This window comes from Eubalaena glacialis, chromosome 12 (genome assembly GCF_028564815.1).
Source record: "Eubalaena glacialis isolate mEubGla1 chromosome 12, mEubGla1.1.hap2.+ XY, whole genome shotgun sequence".
NCBI classification, from domain to species: Eukaryota; Metazoa; Chordata; class Mammalia; order Artiodactyla; family Balaenidae; genus Eubalaena; species Eubalaena glacialis.
The window spans coordinates 30,241,613-30,263,109 of record NC_083727.1 but is presented as its reverse complement, the minus strand read 5'-3'; the positions used below and the strand labels follow the sequence as shown (position 1 = coordinate 30,263,109).

Sequence of the window (21,497 nt, the reverse complement as noted above, 5' to 3'; positions counted from 1 at the left end):
TCGGTCAAGAACATCAATACTACCGAAATTTTGCACGTGAACTTTAGGTATTAAGATGATGCTACTATTTTGTTTTTCTTAGTCAACCCAAGAAGACTTCATTTAGGTCTGTTTAGTCTTCTCAGTTGTTGACTTTAGTTTTTAAAGGCTTCATTCATGAAAATACTAGCAAAGTTCTGGGCATATGATAAATGCTTATTAAATCCTTTTTATATTGTCTATGTTGCTGAAGAGATGCCAAAATTATAGTGAGATGAATAGTTTTTTTTTTTTTTTCTACTCTGGATAATTTTGAAGACTTTGGGACTTTTAGTCTATGATTATAATACGTTCTACTTTTTCCTGGCATATACCATTCATAGGAATGGTTAGCTTGGTAAGTGAGTTAACTATGGTACCCAAGGTCACAGGTTTAATCCTCAGATTACCACGTTGGCTGTAGGGGGACACTTGTCCTACACATGCTTGGTCATATTGTCTTTGTCGTTAAAAGTATAGTTATGGTATCTTGACTGTCTCTCTTCGGGGACCACTCTGGTCTATGCTGGATCTGTCTCCAAGAATCTCCTCCCATCCCGAGGCTGTTCAACCACATCTGTTTACAATTTTTATCAGGTCCCTTCTTGACTTAAAAATCTATAAAAAAATTCCCTGTTGCCTATAGGACAGATTCTAAAATTCTTAGCAGGATCTACAAGGCCCTTGAAGCTGAGAACTTTGCTCAAGTTTCCCTTCTCACCTCTCACCAGCCACTCATAAGAAATCTCTTCTCCAGCTGTATGGAAAAGTGCAGCCCTCAAATACACCCTGGTCATTTCCACTTCATGGCTTTGTGCATGTGGTTACTTCTATCTGGAAGACATCTTGCCCCTCCCCCTGAAACTTCCTTTTCTGCTGCTTTTGCAAGACTCAGGATGCAAAGTGTTACCTCCTCTGACCACTGCCAGAGGCTGAGTTCGATGTTTCTTTTCTCTTTGTTCCCAAAGCACCCAGTTTCCACCTTTGGTATAGCAGTTGCCACATTGAAATGTAATAGGTAACATGAGTTTAAATTCTGCGCTAGACTGAGAATTTACTGACGCTATTACCAGTATTTGCTATTCTGTAAATTGCTATTTCCAGTAGGTAGGGGACATTAAACTCCTTTCAAGTGAGTGAGTGAAGGAAATGAGAATGAAGGCAGTGGTGGTGGCACTGGACACCCTCTGCCATAAGATTGGGAACAGTGGGAATAGCTGTGACCATTACAAGGCAGGATAGCCTTAAGAATGACCTCAGGGATTTTTGGTATTAATCGAGTAGAATTGCATCTCTGAATTCAGGCCCAACTTGTGTGTATGGGTGTAATGATGCAGAGATGTATTTATTTCACACATGACCATTGGGAAGTCAGTGATCTAGTAGATAAGCTGAAGATCCCGAAAGTCTTTGGAGAAATGGGTATTTCTTAGCACTTGAAATCTGAGGGACCCACCTCTTTTTATGGCATAGTGATTAAGTACAAAGAATATGGAGCTGGGCTCCTTGAGTTTGAAGCACAGCTCTGACACTAATGATCTGTAATGGTGAGCATGTTAATTAAATTGGTTTTGCTTTGGTTTTCTCATGTGTAGTAGAACATACTTGGAGTTCATATGCAAATTCAACAAGTAAATATACGTAAAGCATTTAGAATAGTGTCTGATATGAGTACTAGCTGTTATGAATATGATTGTGTTCCCTCCATTGGAGTATGCTAGCTATTCCAGAGATATTTAGAGCTGAAAGTCCTTTTTGGGGTCATAGACTGGGGATCATAAGTTGAGTCCCCAGTGGTCCAAGTACAAATTTTTTTTTTTTTTAAATATTTGTTTATTTATTTATTTATGGCTGTGTTGGGTCTTCGTTTCTGTGCGAGGGCTTTCTCTAGTTGTGGCAAGCGGGGGCCACTCTTCAGCGCGGTGCGCGGGCCTCTCACTATCGTGGCCTCTCGTTGCAGAGCACAGGCTCCAGACGCGCAGGCTCAGTAATTGTGGCTCACGGGCCCAGCTCCTCCGCGGCACGTGGAATCTTCCCAGACCAGGGCTCGAACCTGTGTCCGCTGCATTGGCAGGCAGATTCTCAACCACTGCGCCACCAGGGAAGCCCCCAAGTACAAATTTAATACCCAGGGGTGATCTTGGCAAATCTGAGGCTCTATTTGGAGCCAGAAGAAAAGACATTAGAAAACTTAGTTTTGGCCATTTACATTGCATGGCATTTCTTTTAACAAATACTTTCACATACAGTTATCTAGATTTTTAAAGGCTTTCATCTGTGTGGTTCCTCAACTACTCTAAGCCACCGTAAGAACATTCTGTAATGCTACTTTTGTTTTATAGCCAATATTTGTTTCCCCAGTTGCTTTTTTCTTCAGCCTGAAGGCACCAATTATAAGAATTTGTATAATTTTCAACTGAGTGAGCTTGATGAGCTCAGTGTAAACTTTTTAAAAGATAACATTAAAGATTACTATGACTCATATCTTTGCAGAGACAGTAGGAGGTCATTAGCATCTCCGTTTCTAGACTTGATCATTTGGTCCTTAGATTCAGATACAATGACTATATGGCAAAGTGGGGCTGAGGGAGAAGGGGAAGTTAAAATATTAATTGTCAAGGTTCTGTTTTTTAACTGCTTACTTTGAATTGCTGCCAGGTGCATCTGTATAAAAAATATGATGCTACTACTGATGCTGTGCCTGAATCACTCAGTTTATTTATTTATTTATAAAATTTATTTGTTTATTTATTTTTTAACTTTTTATTTTATACTGGAGTATAGCTGATTATCAATGTTGTGATAGTTTCAGGTGCACAGCAAAGCGACTCAGCCATGCGTATACATGTATCCATTCTCCCCCCAGACTCCCCTCCCATCCAGGCTGCCACATAACATTCGCTCAGTATATTTAGACCAGTGTTTTTCAAAGACTGATTGCTGACATTTTGAGCTGGATAATTCCTTGTTGGAGGTGTGTGCGTGGCTGTCCTGTGCATTGTAGGGTGTTGTGTGGCGTCCCTAGTCTCTACCCACTAGATCCCAGTAGCACCCTCCCCCGAGTATTAACAGTGTCTCCGGACATTGCCAGATGTCCTCTGGAAACAAAATTGCCCTCAGTTGAAGGCCCATAGTCAGAGTAGATCTTAAGATCACTTGATAAAATCAAAAGATTCCCAGGCATCTGCATGAGAGGACTGTTCTGTTTTCAGTCAAGTGTGGAGAATCTTCATACCTTCCTCCTAAGTTTAAACACAAAATCAAACAACTCTTATTAGTCTGTGTTCATAGATAAACTTTACATAGACTGACTATGGTCAGCATATAGCTTTACACAGGTTGACTATCGTCAGCATATTTTCCTTTTCGGGAAACAGTATGTGAGTGGGGGGAGCAGAATACTTAGGAAAGTATGTAGGAAGTAGATATTTATTTGAATCACCTATATGTCTATTTTAGAAAAATTACCTTTACTGTTACTTGTTAGCAGATACTTTTGATTCATTTTTGATAATGACAATTACTTATCTTTTCCCATAGATAAATATTCAGCAGTAAGGAACTTTTACTTTTTTTAGTCTGTAGTGTCAGAAAAAGTAAAGTGTTATCTATAATCACAACTGCCTACGATGAAAAAACTATATCAGTTAAATCATTTGTTTGTTTGTAGCAAGAAAGTTTCAAACGAAATAAGTCTTAGCTTTCAGTTTGTACCACAGTTTCAGGGTCTTGAGTTTAATAATATTGGTACGGTCTGAAGAAAGTAAAAATCAACATAAAAACTCCTTTGTTGATTTACCAAATCCAGACCTTATGTTCTAATTCTATAGGACATACACATTTTGTCTCTGAATTGATCTGCAGTTGACTGTAAGTAAATGTGATGTAGTCTGAGTACTATATCTGACATTTGCCTAGTTTAGGTATATATGAAAGATGCTTCAAAAGTTACTGAGCAGAAAAAAATGGGAACACATAATGTTAAAGTGAGAGGGGATAACTTTGCCTACATGAGTTTTGGGTTGGATGTGAAAATTATTTTGGAGTATCAAACAATATTATAAATATATGATTAGACTGATGTTCATATGAGGTCTAAACAGTAGAGAAATTTTAAATCTCACTAGTAATTGCAAGGATACTTGAAATTCCACATATATGTATTGTCTAGTGGTTTTACTTTAATTGTATTAGGCAGGTAATCATGTTACGTGGAAGCAGTCAGACAGACCTAGGGATTTCACATCATTTACTAATTGATGCTCAAGCAGGCAGGGCAGAGGTACTTGAAAACAAACTCACTGTCTCTCTTTCTTTCTCTATTACCTCTCCTTTGATTTATGCTTTAATTTTTGAAATGTATTCTTAAGAAGAAAAAGTGGCTTCAAATACAGCATACTGTATGTGATCAAATGTATCAGTACTTCTGTTTTCTAAGAAGAGAAGGATTCCTCACAGCTACTTGTTAGCAGAGAGATAAAGTGGGTGCTGGGCAACCCAATGACAGATGGGGGCCCTTCCAGGGGAGTTAGGTGGGGGTTATAGGCCAAGGGCTTAAATCATGAATTTTCAGACAGTGAAGGCGGGTTCTGCTCCATGCATTGACAGCAAGTCTGAAGAAGGCGTAGTAAACCTCAAGTCCATCCAGGCACTTTATGCCTGACATTGAACAGGAAGCCTGGTAGCCCTTTAGTCATTAGAGAATAGCCAGTAAACCAGAAGTTCTGTTTTTCCAAATGAACACTTCTTGGGTTCATAAATCAGGGAACCCCCCAGAGAATTCAAGTCACATACCTACTTTCTCAGGTTTATTTCTTTGTACCGTGGATATGAATGTAAGACTTACCTATTTTTATGAACGCTCCATGGCATAAAATGCAATTAGGCATTTCCTTTTTTCTCCCTGGGATATTCTCACCACCCTTGTCCTCCACTGCCCCAACTCCCTTAACCTCCTTGCCTCTTACTTTTTGCTGCCTACCTGGACAAAAAAATCTACTCATCTTTCAAGGCTTAGCTCAAATGTCACCTCCTCTGGGAAGCCTTCCCAAGGCTCAGGCAGAATTAATTCTTTTCTTTCTGTAATACCATAGCGCCTTATGTGGGCTATTGGTATAAGAGCACATTGTGCTGGGGCTAATTTTATGTGAATCTATCTTCTAGAGAGATTCTGAACTCACTGAAGGGCGAGACCATATCTTTCCTCCCCTGTAGCCCCAGTGCCTGGGGTAGTGATGGAAATTCACTAGCTACCCTATTCCCTGCACGTCTTCAAAGGACATACATCCAGAGCCAGACAACTACAAAGAATGGATCCTGTTTACATTTTGGAAACTGATTTCTTTTTTGCATATCGTCACTGAAGCTAGTTTATTGGTTCTATTCTATTCTAAATTATTTAAAGCTTTATTTGTACCAAAGTATTACTGATATTCTAGCAGAAGAAAAGATATGGCCAGCACGAACTTGTATTTTGAATAAACTGAAATTAAAACGGCAGATTCTAGTGGAGACTTATGGTTTTCCTACTTCCAGTTTTCTCTAGAAACAAACTTCAGCCTCTTTGGTTGATTTCTGTTGAGATACATTTCATGTTATTTTGAAGAGTTTTTAACCCTCAGAATTATGGATTTCATCTGAGAGGAAGTATGTTCTGTATTTGTTTATGTCAATGTTTCAAAATATGGGGACCAAAAATCCTAGAGGTGTCCATCAGAAGTATATGTGGCCATTTGGTGAGAGAAATTTGGTCGTTTTTTTCAGGCATAATTTAGGAAGAAAAATTTGTTTAGTTTCTAGTGGTTTGTTTTCAGGCATTTTTCCACAAAAAGATGAGCAAGACCCTTCAAAACCACCAACTTGCTATTTAGGGGGAGAAAAAAGCCTTCTGTGTCCAAAAATAACATTAAATTAAAATGATTGTTTCCAATAGTTTCAAAAATTGTGGTTTTATTTCCTCGTATGAGTCATTTCTGAATGCAGTATGTGATTGTACTAAATCGTGATGAAGCCTATTTGCTCTATGTTTTCGTAGGTCACGTTATTTATCAGAGAATCAGATCAGGAGAGGAATTTAGCCTAACTCTCCATTTTGCAGATGAATACTGGATTAGAAACGTTAAGTGATTTAGTCAAAAGGAAGCTAAAAAGAGAACCTTGTGCTGGAAGACACCCTAGTGCTGCCACCTCTACAACTTGCTGCCTTTATTTTTCTTTGTTTGAATTCCACAAGGAGTTGGAAATACTGGAATCAGACTTCCTTTGTATGTATCCTTCCGGGCTGCCAGTCATCAGCAGTGTAACCTTGGAGAAGTTATTTACTGACCTGCTTTAGCCATAGTTGCAGCATGTGTCAACAGGGAATAATAATAGTACTTGCCTCGTGGAATTGTTGTAAGGAATAATTGAGTTTATACCAGAAAGACACTGAAAATGCTCAATATTTACGTATGTTGAATTGATTTCTTTGAATAAATTGTTGAGCATATTTAATATTCAAAAAAGGGCTCTTCATAATGCTGAAGCAAGATTTTTTTTAATCAATCTTTTTTTTTAAACAAAAGTCATCTATATCTTGTGTAACATATTGAAACAGATATTATAGGAGGTGCCTTTAAGGGGCTTGACTAGAAGAGGCAAGGAGAGAGGCTTCTGGAATGCTGATATAGCCCTTTATCTTGATCTGATTGATGGTGAGATGGGGGTGTTGATGTAATAATTTATCGGCTGTCAACTTTTGATTTGCATATTTTACTGTGTGTATGTTATACTTTACTAAAAAATTTAAAATACAGATATAGTTATATAAAAGAGATGAACAAAAAGGATTTACTGTATGGCACAGGGAACTATATTCAATATCTTATAATAAACTATAGTGGGAAAGCATCTGAAAAAGGATATATATATATCTCCAAATCACTTTGCTGTGCACCCGAAACTAATACAATATTGTAAATCAGCTATACTTCAATAAAATTTAAAAAAATAATAGATATATTTAAAATAAGTTGATATCCCTCACTTTATCCATCTCTTCCACATCCCACAAATCAGGGCAAATTGTTGTACTTCAGTGTGCTTCCTTTCAGACATTTTTTCCTATACATGTGTAAATGTAAGAATTTTATGGGGATGTAATTTATTTTTATTTTACGTTTTAGGCCAAAATGGATCATCAGTTGTCTTAAAGCTTGCTTTTGTTTGGCTGTATTTTGGATATTTTTTCATATCATTACATATAGTTTGGGGTACTTTTGTTTAATGTATGAATATGTTTTATACTTTAACTGTTCCCTTCCTGGTATATATTTAGGTTTCTTATGGGTGTTTACTATTACAAAGACTGCTGCAATCATGATTTTTATGTATCTTTTTGTATAACTGACCCAAATTCCTGTAGGTAAAACTCTAGATGTAGGAATAATAGATGAAAGAGTGTGTGCAGCTTGCATAAATGGTGCCAAAATACTTTTCAAAAAGGTTGTAACACCTTGTGCCCCTGTGATGATACTTGCATTTTTCTCGTAAAAGCCAAGGGCAAAATTTTATGCTAAGTTGACGCTGTAATTATTTGTGCTCTGGTTAATAATGAGACTCACACACTAATTGGAAGAGTTCACTGATAAGAGCAAATAATTCTGTTAACCACATATATAACAAATCTATGTTATATGTAGTTAATATCTCATTTAAGAATGGTTACTACTCCATTACATGAATGATTATTATATATATTCATAGTTCTTAACCCACTTGGTAGGAAGAAAAAAACTCAGTGTATATAATATTCATGACATGTTTTTACTTAGCACCATAAAATATTTATAAGAATTGTTAAGAGAAACTCTGATATTGTTGAGAATTTGTGAGGAATTGTATATTATTATTCTGTTAAGAGCCAACTATGTGCCAGGCGCAGTTCTAAGCACCTTACATATATTACTATAGCTTTTAAACATGTAGATGAAAGACATAGACATTGTATTACTATAAATGAGATCACTCCATTTTGAATGTTATTAAATATTACCAAAATACCAACTGTATCTTATCAGTGTTCTGATTTGTAAATTTGTGAAATGTCATAATCTGTTTAATGAAAATTAAAGTGAAAGCATCAAAATCCAGAGAATTGCTACTCGAGTCCTGGCTAAAGTATCATGACACATGAAGTTTAAAATGAAGTATGTTAATCAGTTGGCTTTACTGTTAGAGTCTTATATGTACAAAAGTCTGTCTCCAGAATATTCAATTCTTATAGTTTCTGGTTAATTAAGATTCTGGCTAACCTTTAATGGTTATCTAGTGCCTTAAAAGAGTAATCCAACTCAAAATAGCTAACTTATTCCTCCAGCATTGGGTAAATATAGCTATCAATTTTTGTGAGTTTTTTCTTCCTGCAGAATTTCCTGTTATTCTAAGGGATTCAATAGGACTTAGGCACATAAAACTGAAAATTATATTACTATGGGGAAACTGCTCTGTGCCTTTGAGAAGGAACTCTTGCTAACTTAAGTACTATATGCGTGTAGAATAGCTAACATTTTCCTCCCAAGAAATTTCATGTATGCAGTTAAAACACTCTTAAATTGATTAAGCATTTGTTATATATTTCCAGAAGCACTCAAGAGTACTTTTATAGTTATAAGAGTAGAGTGCATTAGAATGCCAGAAACCAACGAATACGCTAGAGGCCTTCAAAACCATGCCCAGCATTCCTGACTTTACCATATAAACACGCGGGACAGTCTGGAAAAACAAAACAACTCCCCTTCTCCCAAACGTAGGTAAGCTTGTGATGATAACACTTCAACTGGCTTGAATATTAATTTGATACTTTTTCTGTTAGAAATAATTTTTATTACTTAGAAAACAGAATGGAGAAGTAATAAATATGACTGGTATTTATTTCTCAAGTCAAGTATTATTTTACTTCAGATTTGACCAGTTACCTTTTTGGAAAGTGGATTATACAGCTACCACAATATTTTGCCTATTAATCTGGGAAGCTAAAAAGCCTTTTACAAATGTTGAATCAAAACTCTCACTGCTGTGAGGGAATTAAATTTCAAGCCATATACTCCTTTTATAGGGTGAGAAGCTGAATGGAGAAATTACAAGGTTTTCCCAAAGCCGTACACTGAATCATGGCAGACGCGGAAATCTACGATTCTGTTTGCCTGATTCAGTCTGAACCTTCATGAAATTAAAGTTTTCTATTTCCTGACATGTGCCTTAAGAGTGTTTCCTTATTTATTTGTTCATTCATTCATACGTTATACAGGAAACCATGTTTTTGCAAGATACAGTCTTAATGTAGGGACTATAAATAACATTGTGCATTTATATATCTTGGATATTTTATTTAAAGAAATCACTGTATTTTTCTTTTTCATGACTATGAAAAAAAATTAAGGCATTAAAACCTAAGTTGGATTGTCTATATTCAGGCCACAGCAGTGTCTATGAGAAGCATCTGAAGCTTCTTCAGGGCTAATATAGTTTGTTCAAGCGTTTGAACAAGAACTTGGTGGAAGCCCCAGGTAGCTCTGGAGCAGGGTAATGACCAGGAGAAACCACAACAGCCATCAAAAATACAGAAAGACTAGCGTCCACATCTTTATAACCGGTGTCTTTATATTTGGTTTAATCAGGAGGGGGCCGATTATTCCGCTCCTCTCTCATCTTCCTGAGTTTCAAGTCTCCTATTTTAAATTCCTATTCATTGTGATCTTTTTCATACTCATTTAACCAGTATGTTCCCAAGCTTTCTTCACCCGCTTCATTTTTTTCTTTTTTCTCCTCCACCCTTTGTCATATTAAAAAAGCAAATAGTATTTCTCTGGGTCAGACCTCACTTCTCCTTGATGGAACAGCTGGTGCCACAGGTAGCTTCAAATCAGCAAAATATTGCATCTTTCCCCTGCACAGCACCCTATAACAGAGAATCCAAAGGACAGAGGGATGCCATCTGTCCTTCACCTTTTCTCCAGAGAGTTCACTTAACACATTTTTGGTTGGTTTGTTTTCTTGTCCTTTTCTTGCAGCGCTGAGACTTAGGACTCAGACTTGGCTCTGGCTTTATGGCTCACCAGCTCTTCCCGTGGAAGAGTTCTTTCCCAAGACAGTCCTGAGGCCCAAGAGCGCTTGGAGCCCTGGGAACCAAAGCCGTAGATTCTGCAACCAGGCTCAGGTATGGCCAAATCCTAGGCAAACCAACCTTCCTGCAGTTTATACATTAGTCTTTTTTTTCTTCTTTAATTTTTCCAGAGAATAATTCAGTCTTAAACAAACCAGCAAACAAACAAAACCCCTAGGGCCTTTCTCAAAGGAGCATTCTTACAGCTTTGAAAATTTATTGTTATTAATTTCCATTTCAGCTAGTTTGATTTCCTTTCCATTTTTTGTCTGGGTATGAATGTAATATTTGTTATACATTAATGCTGATCTGTATTGATTTAATGTCAATTTATAATTTAAAATAATGATGTACTATGACCTACTTCATATCTACCTTCTGTTTAATGCATTTCCTATGCAGTTATGCTTTTGTGGCTGGCTGAATTCCTCCCTAATTCCCATTGGGAAACAAAGACTTTTTAAATTAAAGATGTGGTCTTATTAACTAGGGGTACTTAACTTGAAGAAAAAACGATTTAGGAGTGACATGAATGATAGCACTCTCTTAATATCTAATAGCCTGCTATACATATGAAAGCGGGATTCAGTTTCTGCTTTGTGGTTCTGGTGGGCAGACCAGAGTAGAAGTTCTGAAAGGCAGATTTTTTAAACTAATATATAAGGAAGAATTGACAGAAGGAAAGAGAAGTAGATGGTTCTATTCAATGGAGCTAAGAAGCGTTAAGTATTGTACCTATAAACTCATATGATCAGTCTATTAAACCCTACTTACTTCTATACTCCTCATGATCCCAAGACAAAGAAATAAGGTGCTATGGATTTCATTCATATTCTCTCTTTCTTTCTTTCTAAGTTTGCCCTTAAAGTCAAAACATATTGCAGGGGAGCAAAACATGGAATTGAACAGCAACACCAAATATATTTGAGATATTATTTTATGAATTCTTTCAGCTTTAGCCTTTAGGAAATTCTTTGGATTTCTAGAAGCTATAATGGCAGATTTTGTAAATGTGATCCTACTCTTAATGCAGTTACAAAGTCAGTGGATGCTTTTATACTGCAATGCTATATGGAAATTTATTGAGAGAAAAAAAGGTATTCAAACTTTCTTGGATGCCTCAATTAAAAAAAATCTAGATGAATAAAATTCTCCTTAGGTGTCGCAAGTTTTAGGAAGGCAAATAGCATTATATTTAATTAAATTCTTAACTATTATTCACTATAGACACAATTCAAGCATGTAACTTGTCTTTCAGTAAGTCAAAGTTACTGCTATATTTTATATCTCTCATGTTTACTTTGTTATACATTGGATCCTCTACCCTTAAAATAAAAAATAGGACTTTCAGGTGTCCTGAAAGGACAAGGACTCACGTATAGACTTGTTTTATTCCAAAAGTCTTTACTAGGAATCACTAAATTTATATTTCCTCCAGCAAGCCATTTTTTAGACTTCTCGGGTTTCAAGAGCTGAATACTAAACTTAGAAGATGTATTCTTCAATTCTTTTAAATTTGCAACACATTTTTCTCAAGAAGTGTGTAAAGGCAGCAGATGTGTGTTCAGCAATGCATGTGGTACTATATTCTTCATCAGAAAGGGTTCCTAGATATGGAAGAGAGGTTTATGGCTGAGAAAAAATCAGTCTGTTTATAAAAAAGGTCTCAGATAGTTTTTTTCTGCCAGGCTACAGGAGAGCCAGTTAGATGAACTATTACAGTGCATACAGAAAGAGTCAGTGTGAAGTGTAGTTTGGGAGGAACAACAGGGGCAACAAGTGAAAAGGAAAGTAGGTTTACAGCGTCAGTCTGAGTTTGTAGGTGTAACAAAAGTTGCCCAAGCTCAGAATTCTTTTAGACATTTCTCTGAGACCAGCTGGTTACAACTGCGTCTATGTTTTCTAAGTTGACTAGCCAACCATCAACAGTTAGCAGACACAAACAAAATAGAAAACCTTGGCTGGCCCTTATTGTAAAAAACCAAGTGATGGTAATTTATAATTCCAGGAAGATTACTGCTATCAAATGCACCTATCACTAAGGACCCAAATGATTATCATGAAATTCAGCTTGTTATAATTTTTTAGCATGAGAAATTAACCACATTATTTTTAAACATCTTGTGTTAAATGGACCATTTTGCAAAGTCCATGCCCTATCTCTGTAAACAGTTCAAAAATAGCTCAGCATCTACTTTGTAGCTTGGCTTCATTTAAGGCGATTGAAGTCAGGCATTACTGTTCACCCAGATCTGTTTCTTGGACACCTTTGCTGTTTTCCTTTTGTATAAGCAGGGACAAGAGTCATGTGCATGGTCGCAGAATGCCCATCTTACCTCTCTGAACAGATGGCCATAGAATTGGAGCTAGGTGTTCTTTGTGCTGTTGGCTTCCCTCTCTGGCATGCTGCCTGAGCAGTTGAAACCAGCCGGTGCCTGACCCAGCTTTACAGACCCATTAATGAAATTTGTAGGGAAATGATGGGATCTTGGTGCAGAGGATGTGAAAGCAATGCCCTTATTGACGGTTGATCCTAGCTATATAATATCTCAAGAATGTAACGGGAATATAAGTTGTTAGACTTCTTATACAATTGCAGTTTTATGTGAGACAATATGCTTAGTAAAGGAGAGAATTTAATTGAAGATTATGAGGATCGTTCATGGAATCCAAGGAAGAACTGAACAACGAAGCAGCAGGAAGAGCAAGAGAGACAGTGAGGCTTCAGGAGTAACAGGATCCAGGGACTTCAATTCTGCCAGGACTTTCTTGCCGTCTCCCGCGTTTGATTCTCTTTCTGGGTCAGCTCCTTTCTGTCTCCCCCTAGCAGATCAGCTTTTTACTCATGGCAGTAAAGAGCTCCCAAGTTCTATATCCTAGAGATTTTACCACTGAAGGAGGACTAGCCTGGTACTTTCCCAGGCCCACATCCTAAGCCATTGGAAAAGATTGTGACGAGTCATTAGACTGAGGTAATTTGGTGTCACTCGGAAAGCCCTGGGGGACCTAGTGTGTTATAAGCTGAATATGGGTCAGTGTAATAGGTGTATATATAACCCCATGCAAGCAAGCCTTAATTTGGTACAGAAATGTTTTTGAAAATTAACTTGCAGTTTGATAATCTGCAAGTCAAACAATAGGTTAGCTGTCTGAATGATGGAATACAATGGAGTGACACCTCCCTTGGCCCAGGAAACTCTGCACGTGTAATAAATCCTCCAAAGCTCCCACCTGGGTTAAAAGGGGGCTGTGCCAGAGGTTACGGATGGGACTATCCACACACCTCTGTCCCCATTGCAGAGTCTGCACAGGGGCTAGAACAAGAGTTTGGATGGCCTGCAGTCTTTACATCTTTCCCTAGGAATATACTAGACATTTGGAACATGGGTGGGGGAATGTAGTCTCTTTCCCCCTTCTTTTTTCTTTGCACTGCAGCAAGAAGCAAACATAGCCTCTACTGTGTAAGCACCCTCACAGGAGACTCCCGGTGGAATTCCCAGTCTTTGGCTGCAGGGCAGTGTGATGGTAGCGAAGAGTGAGGGGATGGTGAGGACAGTCGAATAAGACCTCGACCACAGGGAGAAGGAAGGTGGAGGTCTTCCTCAGAACTCTCACTTTGGTCCATGGCCCCAGGCAGCAAAAGCATCTGACTTCTGATTACTTGTTGTGGGGCATTTTGGCAGAGAGATGTACTGCCATAGCTGCAGGTAGGACCAATGAAAGGATTTCTGGTTTATCCCAAGGAAGGGGTACACCTCTGAATTGTTTTAAGAGAATAAAATCATATCTTTATTTTAAAACTATCACTCTGGGCTTCCCTGGTGGCGCAGTGGTTGAGAATCTGCCTGCCAATGCAGGGGACACGGGTTCGAGCCCTGGTCTGGGAAGATCCCACGTGCCGCGGAGCAGCTAGGCCCGTGAGCCACAACTACTGAGCCTGCGCGTCTGGAGCCTGTGCTCCGCAACAAGAGAGGCCGCGATAGTGAGAGGCCCGCGCACCGCGATGAAGAGTGGCTCCCGCTTGCCACAACTAGAGAAAGCCCTCGCACAGAAACGAAGACCCAACACAGCCAAAAATAAATAAATAAATAAAAAATAAAATTAAAACAAACAAACAAACAAAAACTATCACTCTGACTGCACTGTGAAAAAATGAGGTTCAGGGAACAAGACTAGGGGACCCTTTGGAGGGTGCTGCTCCAGTCCAGGGATGGCAAGGGTTTGCACTACTATGGTAGCAGTACGGAGAGAAACATGGAGAGATTTGAGTGAACTCTATGAGGTATTAATAGGTAATTTATTGAACGTGGAGAATAGTGGGCAAGGAGTGGATGATAAAGCCCAGGTGTTCAGCTTTAAAGACCAGTGGACGGCCTTGCCACATGTGTACGTAATCCAGAGGTGCAGTTTTTGGTTGTACAGCTTCTGTCTTCATCCCATGCCAGCCCTGGAACAGAGAGCACCACCCACTCCCCCTTCAGGTTTGCGTTTATTCAGCCAGGGTAAAAGCATGCCTGGACAATCTAATTTTTACTGATGGTTTGCTTAGAAAGACACAGGATTAGGGTTACATCACACAGGCTCCCCAAACTCCTCCGACTTCGTTCAACATCTTCTCTTTCTTGAAGGCACAGGGTCCTTTGCTGTGTCTACCACCTGGATCAAGCCTAAGTACCTCATGCCATTTCTGAGAATTGTTTTTAACATTTTTGATGTATAAATTTAACTATTTAAATTGAAGAATTGTTGATTTTTTAATTCTGATATTCTAAGAGACAGGAGTTTCCACCTCATGTCTAGAGCAGGGTTCAAGAAAGGGATTTGACCAATTTTCTGTGTATTGAAAACCTAACTTCAGAAGAAATCATCTTAACACAGAATGGGTGAGGTCGCTATTATTCCTGTTTGAAATTCACCTTTTCTGGGGGAATGGCTTTGAAGTAGAGCAGGGAACTAGATTATTGCCTCATAAAACGGCATGAGGTTACGGTTATACCTTAATTTTATATCTTTATTAAGAGGTAATACTTCTCTTACTTGATTCGAAGAGGGTTCTTGTCTTTTTCTCATATACTTGTGAAAACTAAATGTTAAAGGATTTAGCATAACAACCATTGCTAAATTATGATGTAAAATAATACTGTGTCTGCAATTAGCCCAGGTAGTTTTACTTGGTTCAATAATATAAAACCACCGGGCTCATAATATTTTAGTACTTTAGTGTGTTTGGCAAAGAAATTCATGTTACAGTAAAACAGTTAAACTAAGTAACAATTAATCTCAATTTTAAGGAATTATAAAGCAAAGTATTATGTTATAACATGGAACATTGATGCAAATAGCTCCCCAACTGGAACATTAAATAGATTCTGAACCAGTGGTTAACAGAAAAAGGCTAGTTTTTGCTTAATTCTCTTATGCTTGAACATCTTTCTTGAAGACTTAAGTTTTAATTTCACTTGAAATTTCACCAGTGCCCTGAGATGGTGGCCCTTCTGGAAGAGGATCCCTTCTTTCCTAATGATCAGTATCCTTAATTTACTTCTTGTGTATACTTTCTGGAAATATTACATTTAAACCTTGATCACATCTTAATAATCATTTTAGTGTGATAACTGTACATGTGATGTGGGTTGAATTGTGTCCCCCGAAAGATATGTTTAAGTTCTAACCCTCTTCCCTGTGAATGTGACCTTGTTTGGAAATAGGGTCTTTGCAGATGTAATAGAGTTAAGATGAGGTTTTACTAGATTAGAGTGGGTGCTAATCCAGTGACTGGTGTACCTGTAAGAGTCGGGAAATTTGGACACAGAGACGCACACACAGAAGAAGGCCCTGTGAAGAGATAGGCAGGGACAATATTGTGTGACAATGGAGGCAGGATCGGAGGGACGCATCTACAAGCCAGGCGATGCCAAGGTTTGTTAGCAAACACCAGAAAATATGAAGAGACAAAGAATGATTCTTTTCTAGAGCCTCCAGAGAGGACGTGGACCTGCCAGCATGTTAATTTAGGACTTCTTGCTGTCAAAACTATGGCAGAATAAAATTCTGTTGTTTAAGCCACCCAGTCTGTAGTACGTTTTTTACAGCAAACTTAGGAAACTAAAATAGCATGCTATGTTGTAAGTAAATAATAGGTTACACTGGTATTAATAGTCATGTTATTGTACGTATATTTTATTGCTAGGTCAGGCGAATAGGGAAATACCTGGTGGACTAACATTAAATTTTCTGAAAAATTACAAGACTCTACCTGAAAAACACAGGACAGGTCAACATTTTTCTTAAAATAGCCACATATTTGAGACAGGATTTTCAGAAGTTAAATTATATGGCCGTTTACACTTTTTGTTCACATCATCAAGTACATTATGTATGATTTCATCCACCATTACTTTTGTCATTCATTCAATTAATATTTGTTAACCACCTAATGCTTACCAGGCACTGAGCGAGGTGCTGTAGATGACACTAGCAAATAGGATAAAGAATACCTGCCCTAAAGAGATTACTCTGGCTTTGAAATTTATTCCATAGGGAAAGCCACAGAGGTCACTTGGAGAAAGTGTCTACTACTTAGAAAATTCACTTTCATTGTTTGCTGTGGTTTTAACTGATCTTGTAAAATCATTTTAGCATCATTTGGTTTTACTTACTCTGTGCTCCTGTATTATGGTGGAAAAAAATAAAATTTTATTTATTGCACAGAAAATAAAATCAACAATAATCAAAGAATGTGAAGCCAAAGATATAATTCTTTATCAAATTATTTTTATTTTTAATGTTTCTTTTTAATCAATATCCAAACACACGCTTAGTTGTACATTACTCTTAGCATAGCTAAAATTTTGTGTTCTGATTTTTTTCACTTAATATACAATCAGTAATATTTTGCTTTTCCATGTCATTTTTATAATTATACTTTCGATCCTTAAATTATATTATATTAAATTTACTGACCATAATTTGTTTAATCAATGCTCTACAAAGATGAGGCTGCTTCTAGTTTTTATTATGAAGAACACTGTAGTGAATACCTTGTGACTTTTGGAGCGGAATAGTTTACTCCTTAGGAAAGTTATTGGGTAAAAAAGTTTAAGCATATTTTAAAATGCAGTGACAGACTGCTTTTTAAAAATATTAGAAAACTTGACATTATCAGTGGCAGTTGAATGAGGACACCTTTTTCACTGTACCCTTTCCAACACTGGGTGTTAGTAATATTTAAAATGGTTTAGTTATTGAAGATGTATACAGGAATCCAAAATGTATGCTTGTTGCTTAAGTTTACATATTTTGGCAACTGTGAAAGTGAACACTTTTCCAAATGTTTATTTATTATTTACATTTTAAATAATGATCTGTATTTTCGCATCCTTGCTTAAGGACCTTAAAAGGTCCTTAAACTTTTCCTTACCAATTTCTTTGTTCTCAAGGTCACAAAGTTTATAATATTTATTGAAGATATTTTTCATAATCTGTTGTGTCCTTTCAGTTTTGGGTCTGTTTTTCTCTATTCAGAAATACAAATTTTTTGTTTTGTTTTTACGTAGCTGAATATAGTGTCCCTTCCCTTTGTACTATGGTACAGTGTTTTTACCATTCATCTTACCCATCTATTAGAATGAAAAGGAACATCAGATTCTCCTCTTCAGGAGAGTATTTGGCTAATTTGTTATCCAGGTAGTGATGAGAAAATGGCGTGATGGATCATCCATCAAAAGGAGATGATGCATCAAGATTCTCTCCTGGAGGAGAGAGGAAGGGCTCATGATGCTGGTAGGTGTTGAGTCTTAGCAGGTCAGCATCAATTAGATTGGTGGCCATACATCCTAAGGTGTGCACCATATCCAAGGTGAGGCTGAGCCGGGGAGGTCCTGGTCACCAGGGGAGGGGACAGTGTGCAGGGCCAAGGATCAGGAGGTCTGCTAGGATAGGAGGAGCAAGCAAGAGATTAGCAGGAAGCAGGAACAGAGAGAGAGACCCAGATGTGATATGAGGGTCCATAAGGAGGAGATGGGGGAGAATGGGAGAAGAAAGATGGAGGTGTGAGGTAAAAGGAAAAGAGTTGGTCTTTTTCCAGTCATCGTTTCTCAGGTCCACCTCCAACACAAAGAATGACATCTTTAAATCTAGAACTTCTTGCCTACCTATCCTCCTGAATTCAGATGTATACCGCAACACCTTTCAGTGTGCCTTAATATCTACACTTCCCCCTTCCCATCTTAAATGCACTTTAAAATTGTGCTTTTCTTTAAAATGACACTTTTCTGGTTTTGCAGTATTCTCAATCAGTATCTTACTGAGACTATTACATTACATATGTTACCATTACCATTTTATGACTTTTAAAAATTAAAAAATTAAAATTAGAAAAAATTTGAGAAAATCAAAAAAAAATTAGAAAAAAATGTTTGATCTGTGTCTCTGTGTTTGTGTATGCATAAAACAATTTACACTTTAAAATGTCTTGTGTTCTAATAAGGAAAGTAACAGGTTTATCATAGACCATAATGCAAAGCAGAAATTAAAACCATGCCTACCTGGTTGTAGTAGGGAATATGTAAAACTGAGCAAAACGCTTGTATATGTTGAATGTTCAGTAAACTGAATTGGGAACATATTGTTTCTGCAGATTGGAATACTTATTTTCCACTGAAATTATATTCTCAGAAATTTTTGATGTCACCAAATATTCCTTGAAACGTGCATTTAATAATTTATATCTGTGTTTATGCCTATGATGAACACTTTTTTATATAAATCTTTTTTAATCTCTCATATTCTTTTAATTTTATTTTAGAACTAGAATATGAAGGGCTAGAAATGTATCGTTGCTATTTTAAAGTGCATTTCATTTATTCGTGAGTCTGAACATTGTTTTGTGGTGATTGACCATTTTTCTTTAGGGGTGTGTGTGCCTTTCTATTTGGATTGTAAGAGCTCTTTGTATGTTAAGGACATGAGCCCATTGAGTTTGATATTTGCGGAGATACTTCTTTTTATATTTTCATGTATCTTTTAATTGTGATTATTTGTGTGTGTGGGGAACTCAAGGGGGTGTTTGGCTTTTTTGTTTTATATTCCATTGTTTTTATTATATAAGTCTTCTCTATCTGGGAATTAAAAATATATATGCCTATTTTTCTTAGAGTTTTTTTAAACTTCAGTTTGCCTAGAAAATTTTTAATGTATGATATGGAGTAAAGACGAACTTATTTTTAGTAGTTTACTGACCAGTTGTCCTTCCCACATATTTCTGTAATATCTTCTTTAGCATAATAGTCTTATTTTCATTCTCTTTTTAAAATTGGGCGTGCATTTTATAACATTACATGTTTTAGAACTGAGTCTGGCGATTAAGACAAATTTTCCTGTAATAGAGAGCTGTATTTTAAAATACACATTATATTTTTTCAATTTTATGTACTTTAGAAAATGAATGGTTAATGCAGACTTTTAATTTTTAATCTGTCAATTGCTTAATGACAGACCTCTCTCAGCAAAATAGCAGACTAGGTATTTATTACAGCCTGGGTCTCTGAAGCTGTCCTCAGATGTTTTTGCTTATCTGCAGGATGCCTGAGTAGCTGTTTATATATCTCAGTTTTACTATGATGTGATTTTCAAGATCATTATTTCTATCAGATATGGGGATAATGAATTTTGTTCTTTAAAAATAATGCTTCTACAGATTACCAACTATCATGCAAATCAAAGTTTTGATAACTTTACAAATAATTTCGAAAGATAACTTTTTCATTTTTCCACTTTGTTTTCATCTTTTTGTTTTAGATAGTCCATTTTTGATTGAAGGAAGCTGCTTCTACTTGGGAGTGGCAGGAGAAGTAAGAAAACCACATGGAAGACTCCCAGGATTTAAATGAACAATCAGTAAGTCTTAATTCAATCTCAGTTTTGCTGAAAAATGTTGTGGTAAGACTACTCAAAATCATACTAAAAAGAATATATTGTAAAAAGCAAGTTTTTTGTTATTTTTTAGTTGATTTTTAAATTCTCTTTCAAGATCATAAAACAGACCTTTGGAAATGTATACTTTTTCTGATTTATGATATCATATTTTGAGGTCTTCCTTGATTGTCTACTTGTAAAGCCAGTGGTAGAAAGATGAGGGCATTGAAATCATGCCAAGTGTTTTTGACAGTCTCAACAACTTTACACACCTCCTTTGTTGGGTTTTATTCCGGATGTGCTTGGATAGTGCATGTGTTGTTGAATGTCAGAAGCATGAAAGGAGAAGCATATTACTAGCATGCTTATTGTTCATTTCAAGGATGGTGACCACAGTCCTGAAGGGATTTCCTTATTTGCTAAGCTCTTTGCGGAGTGAAGAATGCACAAGATTGGTGGCAACCATTTTAAGATTCGGATTTCTCAAAGGGAAAGGATTTATATGGGCTTTCCTCCTAACTTATTAGTAGTGTCTCCATGACACTAGTTCTTTAGTGTGTGGAACTGGCGTCAGTGGGAGATCTTCCCCCACAATCCCACAGTTCTGCCAACTGCGGCCCAAGCTGTTCTGCCCACAGACAACTAGTGATGTCACAAGTAAGGAGATACGTGTACTTACTACGTGTGTGTTACGCAGACTGATGCTAGTCTCCATTAGCTTGTGTAATTATGACTTGAACTTAAAGTCTCATGTTTCCATCAGGCAATAGAGGACAGCGTATTGGTGTATAATAATGTGGTTCTAGAAACGATTTCTATAACGAGTTCAATTTGAAAATTCAGAATAATGTGTGTTCTGGTGTATACATGCCATTCTAAGTTAATTTAATTTATTTTCTATTAAGTATTTCATTTAGATGAAATGATAATCAAGTTTTTAATTTACAGACAGACATCATGACCATTATCTAATTTCTTTGTATATTATATTATTATTTAATTTCACACGGCATCATTACAGGAAAAATGTAACAAAAAATTACAAAGCCATAAGGCTATTAAAAAATCTGTCAAATAGTAGAGATATTATTCCTCAAAAATGGCTCGAGTTTTTACAAAAGTAGACAAAAGGCAGTTGGGAGGCAGGGGCTTCAAGGTAGTTTTTTTAAAATTCTGGTTATTGAATTATAAGTATTGGTAGTGTAGACTCTAGCAAAAGGGACGATAGTCAGCATGATGATATGTCGCCCATGCCATTGTATGTTTTTGGATCCCAGGGGCGTCAGAGGTCTGTAAGTATGACCATATACGTACCTGAGTGAATGATGACATTATCTTAGTGGCGATGCTTCATGAGAGGACTACTGTCTATCTGTACTTTTGTCTAACACACTGAGGGTTACTTAAAAGTTTGTGTCCATGT

The 21,497-nt window shown here is 37.0% G+C and overlaps 1 protein-coding gene across 6 annotated transcripts in view; it reads left to right on the top strand.

Annotated features, from left to right (window-relative positions):
* Window positions 1-21,497, top strand: part of EYA4 (EYA transcriptional coactivator and phosphatase 4) — a 254,866-nt gene that overhangs the window by 7,880 nt on the left and 225,489 nt on the right. For all 6 annotated transcript variants that reach the window (XM_061207620.1, XM_061207624.1, XM_061207623.1 and 3 more), the window contains one exon: window positions 19,958-20,056. In XM_061207620.1, the coding sequence (XP_061063603.1) occupies window positions 20,024-20,056 (33 nt within the window). In that variant the 5' untranslated portion in view covers window positions 19,958-20,023. The remainder of the gene's footprint in view (window positions 1-19,957; window positions 20,057-21,497) is intronic.